We start from the raw sequence: 10,747 nt of genomic DNA on the forward strand, positions 1-10,747 counted from the left end.
GCTTCAAAGAGCTTATTCGCTTCAGACCGAACTGTACAAGGTTCTTCACACCATTAACCTCCCACCTCCACACCTTTAACTTCATTTCTAAGGCGTTTCCACCTTAAGGAAGAGTGATAGAATCTAGTACAAGAGTCCCAATTCTTGAGCCAATTGGTTCTAGCTTTTTGGCTCAAGAGAGATTCCATCTTTCTATCAGCTTCCTTTAGACGACTCAACAGGCCCAACCTCTACAGGTTCTCACTATCCTCTAGGACACCACTACATGCCTGACAGTCGAGAACCTCAAGCTCCTCCAAAATCTTCTTCTTAGTACACTCAATGATACTTAAAACATCCATGTTCCATACCTTCAAATCTTCCTTAAAACGCTTCAGTTTCTCTTTAAGCACTGTAAAAGCATTCCCCTGAGCGGGGTAGGAGGTCCACCTATCCTTCACCATCATTAAGAATCCCCTTTCCATAAACCATGCATCAATGGTTCTAAAGGGTTTGGGTCCCCAGTCCTTGTCCAATGACTTCACCATTATCGCACAGTGGTCAGAAACCTCTATACGTTGCACATACTGCTTACCCATAGGCCATTCCTGCAACCATTCTTCAGAGACTAACACTCTGTCTAACCTGCTCATGGCCTTCCCATTTGAGCTAAACCAAGTGTATTTTTTTCCTACAATTGGTAGTTCAATCAACATATTAGTAACAATGAAGTTATTAAACCTTCCCATCTCACTTGTATGATTGTCCCGCACACTTGTTCCTTTCCTTTCACCTCGCTTTCTTATGGCATTAAAGTCACCACAGAAGCACCAAACTGGGTCCGAAGAAGCCATTTTAAGAGCAGATAGATTTCCCCACAGATCAATCTTTTCTCTCAAGGAGCATGTGGAGTATACGTTTACTACCACACACCTATAACTAGATTTAACGTGTTGTCCAACCACCGCAATGAACCACTTCCCCATTTCATGACTTTCATAGGTAAAGGCATCCTTATGCCACATAGTCAACAAACTTCCACTACCATTGTCTCCACCGTAATGAACCCAACCCACATTGTTGTCCCCCCAAAGGGAGAAGCATCTTGCGTTTGTACAAGTACTCAGTTTCGTTTCTTGAATACAAACGAAGTATGTTCCCTCACTTGCTATAATTTGCCTCAAGTATCTAGCTTTTGTGCTTCCCCCCACCCTTCTTATATTCAGGTTTACAATTAACATAAATGATCCTTCTTCTTACCCTCCTCACAGCTTTGCAAAAACTCCAAGTCTCTCTCCTCTAGACACGTGTATTCCTTAACCACCTCCTCCTCATCCCTTTTACAGATCAACCCCACCTGTTTACCAATCTCCCAAAGCTTTGATGGATCCACCATATTACCAGGTTCACAATGGCGAGAATTACAGTTAATGAAGTCCCCATCAGAGATGGAATCTGAAGATGTACAGTGTCTATGATGAGTAGAAACCCCAGCCTGAGTAATACGTGCATTAATTCTCACTGATCGTCTCGGATTTGAAGAAGAGTCCCCCAATTCAGTGAGACCTTTAATCTTGGGCCGACGTAGTGAGAGCATAAGCCTGTTTCCTGCAGACGCACCTTCCTTTCCTAGCACGATAGGCTTCGACATTCCATACGTAACGCCCCTTATAACTCCGTCGAATTCTTCCATGCCATGGCACCCGTCCACCCTTTCTGTCAATAGGGGATCATTCTCCATCCCTGGATTCCCTGGCCCGCTAACCTCACTTACACCGGTTTGATCCACCTCACGCTCCTCCACCTGTTTACCTCCGCGAGGACTTCCAAGATTGGTATTTCCGTTAGCATTCTCACATCGGGGAACCTCCTACAGCGTACAAAGCCCAACGTCTATTTTTCCAGGTTGGGTTCCACAAGGGATCCGAACCACATGACAATGGGCCTCCACATTCCTTTCTTGGCCCAAAAAAGGAGTGGGGTCATCCTATGGGTTATTGCTTTCAATTTCCACCACCACTTTGGCCAGCTCAGCGTGGGTAGAGTAACTACTGCATAAAGGAGTACGGCCTTGGTCATGGTTGACATCTAGGTCAACACCTTGACACGCTTCCTGGCCTATTCTTTCTTCTTTCGTGCAAGACGTGCAACCTATTCTCTAGTCATAGATGCCTTTGTCAGCATATACCTTAAAAGACAAATTTGTCTTATGCGCACCTTGCTCACCTCCTTCCTCCACCTTGCCACCCTCCTCCTCCCCTTTTGATCAAAGTTCCTCCCTGAATACAGATCTGACCTCCTCCTCACAACTTTTAGAAGAGAAAACCGTTTCTTCGACAAAAGTTCCTGATGACGACACACTATCAAACGAGTCATCATATCGGGATTCCGTGTGCCTTCCTTCATAACAAGCAGGGGGTTTTTCTTCAATGAGGACATTCCAAATCTGATCATTAATCCGCAGTCTCTTCTTCAGCCTGATATTGCTTCGGTTCTTCAAACGGACTTGCAGCCTAGCATATTCCTGGTTCTCCCATAACAGCGTAGATGTGTCTATAGATACCAGCGAGGCCATTTCTCCTAATACTTTTGCAAAGCAGTCCTCATACCAGAGTGGTAACAGTAACCCGTAGCACATCAGCCAAGCAATTTTATGGTCCGCCATACACGACACTGACCACGACTTCATACTCACAAAGAGACTGTCGAATCATTCCTTATTGCACTTAACAATATCCTCCATTTTCTCCCCTTCTCTTGGGGTCAGCATCACTAATCTATCCCCCATATATCTTATACTAACCCTGTTCAGCCCTCCTTTCACAAACTCCTCTCCTAGATGATCAACATCCAGAACCTCCTCAAATTGCCCAACAACACGGTTTACCATCCAGGGCATATTGTGGGAATGCGACTTAAACGTTGGTCCCTTTCACAATGTCTGCATAAGATCTATTCCTTTTCTTCTCAACCCATATCTCCTTTTGTTTCCTTGTGTCCCTCTGTTTTTCCAGGTGGGTAACCCTCATTTCCCTTCTCTCCTCCTTAACAGGTTCCAGTTGGTGTCTTCGGTATCTTGGGACGTTTACATGGAGTTTCATATTTCCAACGAATAAATTGTCCAACTCCCTCTCAAGATGTTCCACATTTCTTACTTCAAAGAACCTTACAAACCCAAATCTTCTCCCCCATTTGTTCAATCTGCGTGATATGAAGACTTATTTCACCCTAGCTCTCCTTTGGAAGACCTTGACCATGTCCAACTCTCCATATCCGTGAGGAAAAATCGAAAATAAGAAGGTGGTAAAGTCATTTCAGCGCCCATGATCACCTCCCCTGTTGGGTCGAGCTCTACTTTCCATCGTCTCTTACTTATATTTCAAACAATTCTTAAGAAGTTTAGAGATGATCTTCAAAAACCTCCTAAAGGTTCTCACCTTCTAAGAAGATTTTCACAAACAAATCATTTCTTCCCTAAACATTCTCTACAAACATGGTCTGTATCTAGAATTCAACCATATGAACTCCCAAAGCTTAATGAACAAGTTTACTTCACATTCCACATCACACAATATCTTATATATGAACAAACTAACTATGTTATTTGCAAGAGTTCTAAATTCGAGGTTGAATTCTTTCCAACTTGGGGGGCATGATACAACCCAATTAGCCAAGCAGATGACCAATGACACAAGCGACAATTCACACTGTGATCAGTCGTCTCAGTATACAATGTCAGACCCCACCAAACCTCGAGAGAGCATCAGCAGAAGAAGAACCAGGTATAAACCAGAATATCAAAAGTTCTTCCTTCTTGTGTTTCCACTAGAGAAGTTATGTAAATAAATTGAGCTCACTTTGAGGGTCCAAATAGAAGAATAAACTAGAGTAGGGTGTGCTTAGTAATTTGAGTAGGGTGTGCTTAGTAATTTGGGCTTGTGCCAAGCCCACATTTCATGACAAGTGCTTCTAGGTTTAGGGTTTTTGTGACCTACCTTCTAGAAGACTTCTCACAAATGACACCCCTACATCTCTATCTAGTTCTCCAAGACACTCTCTCCTATAAATAGAGTGTCTTGCCTAATGTATTTGACACATTGAATTTTGAATAGAAAAGAAACTTTGTCAAAGTGTTGAGTGAGTCCTGAGTGCTCTCTTTTTGTGGGTCTTATCTTGGGAGTTTGTGCACTTCAAGTGGCGGCTCTTCACCACTCATCTTGAAGTCTCGCACCACTCCAAGTGGTGTGACGACCATGATCATCCATAAGCTTCCTTTATCTCTTCATTCCTTGCACCATTTCCATTCATCTTATATTCTTGTGTTCTTCTTTTCCTTTTTGGTTTTTCCATCTTGTTGCTTTCCAGTACATGCTTTAATTTTGTACCTCTTCATCATCATCACCATATAATTTTGTTTTTTCTTTTCCCTCTAGAAGTGAATCTCCACACTTACTTAACCACTTGGTTAAGTTCGTGTCTAGTGGGAACCTTCTTTGGGTTCTCACCTTAAATTGTTAATTTCAAAAATCATAAACAAAGTGCAACCCATAAAATGTGCAATCTTAAAATCAACTCACATCAGAGAAGGCCCAAGTCTGACAACGTCTCGAGGAGGTATATGGGTTGAGTCTTGTTTCGGGTACTGATGATTGGTGGTCCTGGAAAGGTAGCGCGTCTCTAGAAATTTTGGTTAATTCTGCTTATGGTCTTTTGAGGGGAGAAAGTGAAAGGGTGCAATCGTGTTATTATAAACAATTTTGGAACATTAAAGCCTTGCGTGCTGCCCAGGTTACGATTTGAAGGGTGTTGGAAAACAAGATTGCTATTAAAGTTAATTTGGCTAGGTGTGAGGTTGTGGTTGAAAGTATTCTTTGCTCTTTGTGTGGGTTACAAGAGGAATCTACGAACCATTTGTTTTTTGGTTGTAGAACTGTCTGGTTAGTTTAGAATCAGTGTTTTTCGTGGTTAGGTTTGGTGTCGATTGCTCCCCTTGATTCTTTCTCACATTTCATTCAGTTTTCTATTTGTAATGCATTTATATCTGTCAACTTAGTTTTGGGGAGTGTGTGGATTTCTGTGGTAAGGGAGATTAGGAGTCATAGGAATAAGGTCGTTTTCAATGGTGGAATGGTGGATCACTCATAAATCTTCTCTTTGGCCCAATTGAAAGCTTGGTCTTAGGTTACATCTAAAGTTCCCTTTACTCGTTTCTCCTTCTATGATTGATGTTTTGCCCCCATAACTTGTCTGAATTTGATTTAAGTTGTTTGCTTTTGTTAGTCTCTGGTTGGATGCCCTGTGTGGGTTGAGCGTTAGTTGTTTGTGAGATTGGGTTGGGTGTCACTTTTAGATGTTATCTGTTTTGTTTGATTGGTCTGTTAGTTTTGTTGTTATATGTTGAGGTTGCGTTTGTTATTGTTTTGGTTTCTTTTGTTAGGTGGTAGCTTATCTTCTTCTGTTGGGGGTGGGTAGTTAAATGAGATGTGTTTTATTTTCATAATTTGTATAAGGGTTGGACCACCCCTGAAGTGGTTCTATTTATTTATTCTTTCTTGCTGATAAAAAAAACAAAGTACTAATATGATTTAGCCTAAAGTAACTACATTTTTTTTATGCTAACAAAACTACATCATTTTCTCAGTGTATCTTTGACTAATATTGCAATACTTGAAATGTATTGTACATATTAAAAAGTGTAAGACTTACCAAAAATGGGAATCATAAAAGCAAAGTGTAAGACTTACCAAAAAAGGGAATCATAAAAGCAGCACAAACTGTTGATATAACCAACACTGTTCTAAGAGTAATGAAACACCAATAAGTCCTTGAAATGTTAATCGGTAGCAACTCATCAACGCTCCTTGCCAATGGGTTCATCATCAAAGCATATTTGTTCATAATTAAAGAAAAGCTAAATAAAAATGTATGTTGAATACAATCAATTCACATTGGATTTCAATAAGCAAGTAATTCATTAAAAAGGATATTTTGTTAATGGGCTAATTACCTGAAAAAAAAATAGAGTGTAAAATAAGAGACGATGTAAATGTTCACTAGAAAGAAACAACTTTAAATTAAAAATAGCAAAGATTCCAAAAGTGATTATCTTACAATTGTCCACAATGCAACTTTGGAAGCTAATGCATTTGGTGGTAAATTCAGTGTTATCTGAGACAAAGTCCCTTCACCAAACATTAGAAATCCCATGACAGCTGAGCTTCCATATACAAATGTGCATAGAATAAAACTGTAACAAAGAACTCAATTAGGTATATGAAAGAAGGAATTAAGATTCATCCACCTTGAGAAAACATATTATGTTTTCCTTTTTATTTGTAACCACTGAATTGTTACATTTGTTCTTAATTGAATATTTTGGCTGAAAGTAAAAAAGCAAAAAAATTGTTTTAATCATTACATGCAAAAATATTTTAACCATGAAACATGTTGAATATAAAGTGATCAATTTGTGTAGCTAACTATTGAAAGCAACAAATGCTTCCACGGAGTAGGGAGATCTTAAGTTTACTTACATACCTCACAACCACTGCCTTGGTAAATTCTCTTTTGTCAGCCATAGACTGATAAAGGTTTGGAAAAACTGAATGTCCTGCAAAGCAAAACCCGTAGATACCAAAAGCAAAAGGAAGGCCATTCCAATTCAACAATGGACCACTGTGATGGAATCCAACATCATCTCTTGTCCCAACAAGAAACACACACAAAATAATCAAAGCAGTAGACACAACCCCTCCAGCTGCAGAATCATCACAAATGATATTGTAAATATTTGCTAAACTTAGATTGAACAACAAAGATCCTTCAACCAATTGAATCTTGTTGAGTTTGGAGAACCTGAGAGATAGGCGATTATGCGTAGATCCTTTAACCAAACAGTGGGGAGAATAATCAGTGCAGTTAAAATTCCAAACAAGTGTTTGGAGTCCAACTGTAAACTCCCCAAGTGTAAGGATGTTCCGGGAAACAACCCAGTGAGGTTATCTCCTTCCAAGATGATAAACTCCACACAATATGACTGTGTTCATGAAGAGAGAGTTCATTCATATATATATATATAGAAAAATGAGGAAGAAGATTGCTTGTTAACAGAAATTAATATACACGTATGGATGTAATGCTATGTTAACACTTACATATAACTCAATGTACAAAATGACCTGTTACAAAGATTAAAAAAATAGTGTCAACAAATATTGATTAACAAAGGCACCAATGTGATGATTTACTGATTTGGTTAATTTACTTTCATTCTGTATATATAATAAAGAGCTTCTTTGAGGGAGAAAAGGCAATGTTCTACAAAAACTATAGCTGAAGCTAAACAAATCCTTACTGATATAATAAGTCGACCATATCTTCCAAATGCAGCTTCTCCTATATCAGGGTAGCTAATGATCCCTTCTTGGCTTTCAAAGCAATGTTTCATAAGATCTGCCGTATAGCAACATACAATTGCAAAGAAAAACATCACAATCATACTTGTCCACCCAGCTTGTTTCACTGTATATGGTGTAGAAAGAAGGCCAACTCCAGCCATCACATTAATCCCTGACCAAGTACAATTATCTCACAAAATTAAGTTACAAATATAAACGAGGGGGATATGATTTAGATATTTATAAACAAAATAACAACTTTTAGGACAGGGATTCATCATGTGTCTTACAAAAGTTTAATCCAAAAACTAGCCTTTCAAATATCTACTATATATACTAAGCATGAGTATAAAAGTATGCATAAATGCACTCCAATTCGAGGAACTTTTCTCCATAGCTATTGAACTCATAATGTTTCATAATGTTTATTGGGAACACTTGAACATAATTAAAATATTATTGACTTTACTTAAACAAATTAATAAAATGTTAAAGATTATTATCTTAAAATACCAACCGTTAAATATTGTTTGACTGAGGCTACATCCATACTCAATTGGAAATTCTTCAGGAATTTGTTTAATGGAAGCTTTCTCCCACCATGTTGATTGTCTTCTTGTGATCCCTGCATGAGCGAGTTCCTCACCAGAAAGAAAAGAAGTCCTTTCATCATGTTCTAAGTAACTCTTTGAACCAAGACCAATAAAGCTTGAATAAATAACGCTTGGTGCTCGGATAATTGATTCAAGATTTGGAGCAGCAGCTATTGAGTAAGAATCCGTGGCATCTCTGTCATATAAGAATAATGATAATACTAATAAAAATAAATAACAAAAATAATAAAAAAGAAAGAGAAATAGGAGAAAAATAGTGAATGTGGTTAGTTTAATGAGTAACAAAAGGACAACCCAACATCTGCACGTTCATGCAAAAACAACCTTAGGTAACAAAATTTGGTACTCATGTAAAAACAAGGTGGAACATAAGATGTAAAGTATGTTCTATGTAAAAAGAAAGACACATAAATGGTAAAATAAGATTCGTACCTATAAGTTTGAGGCCACTGTTGAGAAATGAAAGAAGGTTGAGGATGCGTTCTACGATTCCCCTCATCATCAGTGTCACATTGATTACTATTCTCACTCATGTAATCAGCAGCTTCTGTGTTATGTTCTTCGCTAACACCCTCATTGAAATTATCCACGAAAAAATGTGTCTCTCTTTCGTTATTCTCCTTATTGGCCATTCTTAGAATTTGACAATAAAGCAATATATCTTTTGTGTTACTACTATTATTCTTTGATATTTAGACGGCAACAAGGATCTGAAGATTTGTATAAAGTGTTTTTTTTTTGTATTAATAAATGGCAATGCGAGGAGGAGATAAAAGAGAAAAAATGGTGGTAAAGAGGAGAATTGACTTAGATGTTTGAATGGCTCTGCTTGTAATGATGAAGAATGTGAAGCAATGTTCGAAAAAGTTGAAGGAAAGAAAGGTGGTAAAAGGGAAAGATATGAAGATGCAAAACAGTTGCATTGTGAAGCGGAAAGAAGAAGGGAAGGAACCCACATACCCAATATTTGACACGTGTCATGTAAGGAAGCAAGTGTTTTTAGCATACTGTACAAACAACTTTCCGGGAAACAAGCTCAAACCCAGGAAGATTCATTTACTTCTTATTTTCAATTAGTTTTATATATTCATTAACTTTAAAATATTGTTATTTATTATAATTATAAATAATAATAATAATAATATTATAATTAATATTACTATTATTAATTGGGTCCCGACTTACAAGCAAGCTATGGTTGAGAGTGGCGCGCTCATGAATCCATTTGGATCAATTTTGAGACAAAAATTCATGTGGTACAAAAATAAAGCAATATGCATGTTGGTGTAGTTTGAATGTTTTTTTCTTTAAAATATCTAAATGTAATTTGGATTAGATTGCATGATTCTTTTTAAGTTACATCCTTACATATTTATATTGTGTTTAAATATTGGAATACAAAATACTCTTTTGACTTTTCAAACCAAAGAAATACCAAATCCTAAAATAAAAGAAATTAAATTGAGAAAATCCATATTATATAAGACATATATATTTCTTTTCTTTGTTGAAAATTAATTTTGAGATATTTAAAATTTATTTAAGTGAATTATATCCAATTCGTTAATCACTCAAATCTAATTTAATTTAATTCATTTCCTCAAGTTGTGTTGGATTATTAGATTGGAGATCGAGTTTGAATGGATTGAATCATCTCAACCTAATTTAATTATATGATAAATATATAATTAAACTAGTATTTTACAATATTTAAAAAATGAATAGAGTATATACATTTATTTTAGTTGCCTTATACATCTATTTTAGTTTGCCTCAAACATAAATGAAAGTAAACATGTATCAAAGTAAAGAAAAGATTCAAAATATATAACAATAAAAATAAGAGTTTTTCATGTATGAATATAATGTAGAGGACGATGATGTTATAAAAAAAGTAATTTTGGCGAGTCTAGCAAGTTTTATGGAGTCAAATATACATGTGTTTAAAGAATAAAACAATGTATAGAGCAATAGAAAGACAATCTATTTACATGAATATTTTATGTATGCAAAAATTCATGTTAGTCATTTCTTTAGTTTGTGGCACAGATCATATTCATCGAACATGACCTAAACCATATCAATAGTAACAACTTTGCTGATAAAAAAATATCAATGGTAACAAATTGTGAGTTTGTCACAAAAAGGGCTTGGATATTTGTCCAAGATGTACCTGTTGGGTTTAATAGTGCCAAAGTTCAAGAGGGGGTGAATTGACCTTTTAAAAATTTTGCGCAGAATCAGATTTTATCACAGTACACAGAAAATAAATCGATTTATTTGGTAATGAATATATTCTCAAGATTATTCAGATTGATTTGCAAGCCACACACACTGATATTTAAGAGAAAAACAGTGAATCACAAAAATAGCAACCTTCAATTTTAAGCAAGTGATTAAGGTTCAATTATTAGCTTGACAATCAATTGAGTAACCTAACCTATCACAATCAACCTGTTCCAATGGTATTTAACAGATCATATATCTTCTTTTCAGAATCAAACTGTTTTTCTAGAAAATAAGAACGTTATGAACAAGCCCAGAAAAAACAGATTTATTTTTAATTGAACAGATTCAATTTCTGACAGATTAACAGATAAGCGAGAATTAGAATGCAGAGATTAGGAGAGAATGAACACAAAGCAATTATACTGGTTCACTCCAATGAGCTACATCCAGTCTTCACCTAATCCAAGGTGAAATTCACTAAATCACAATTCAAACAACCACAAACACCACTGTTCTTGAACCCTACAA

At 36.7% G+C, this 10,747-nt stretch overlaps 2 protein-coding genes across 2 annotated transcripts; both read right to left on the reverse strand.

Moving 5' to 3' along the window:
* Nucleotides 1–230: 230 nt before the first annotated feature.
* LOC137815922 (uncharacterized) lies at nt 231–1,004 on the reverse strand. The gene has a single exon (XM_068619030.1). The coding sequence runs from the start codon at nt 1,002–1,004 to the stop codon at nt 231–233; it is 774 nt and encodes a 257-aa protein (XP_068475131.1).
* A 4,693-nt stretch (nt 1,005–5,697) lies between these two features.
* LOC137815923 (amino acid transporter AVT1A) lies at nt 5,698–8,741 on the reverse strand. Its single transcript, XM_090296477.1, has 9 exons — nt 8,423–8,741; nt 7,894–8,165; nt 7,334–7,548; nt 7,134–7,157; nt 6,835–7,015; nt 6,517–6,736; nt 6,091–6,226; nt 5,970–5,986; nt 5,698–5,872 (listed from the first exon to the last, which is right to left on the reverse strand). Exons 1-9 carry the CDS (start codon nt 8,620–8,622, stop codon nt 5,698–5,700), a joined length of 1,440 nt encoding a protein of 479 aa, XP_090152603.1. The 5' UTR covers nt 8,623–8,741.
* Nucleotides 8,742–10,747: the final 2,006 nt, after the last annotated feature.

The sequence above is a fragment of the Phaseolus vulgaris genome, chromosome 1, assembly GCF_051622355.1.
Source record: "Phaseolus vulgaris cultivar YP4 chromosome 1, ASM5162235v1, whole genome shotgun sequence".
Lineage (NCBI taxonomy): Eukaryota > Viridiplantae > Streptophyta > Magnoliopsida > Fabales > Fabaceae > Phaseolus > Phaseolus vulgaris.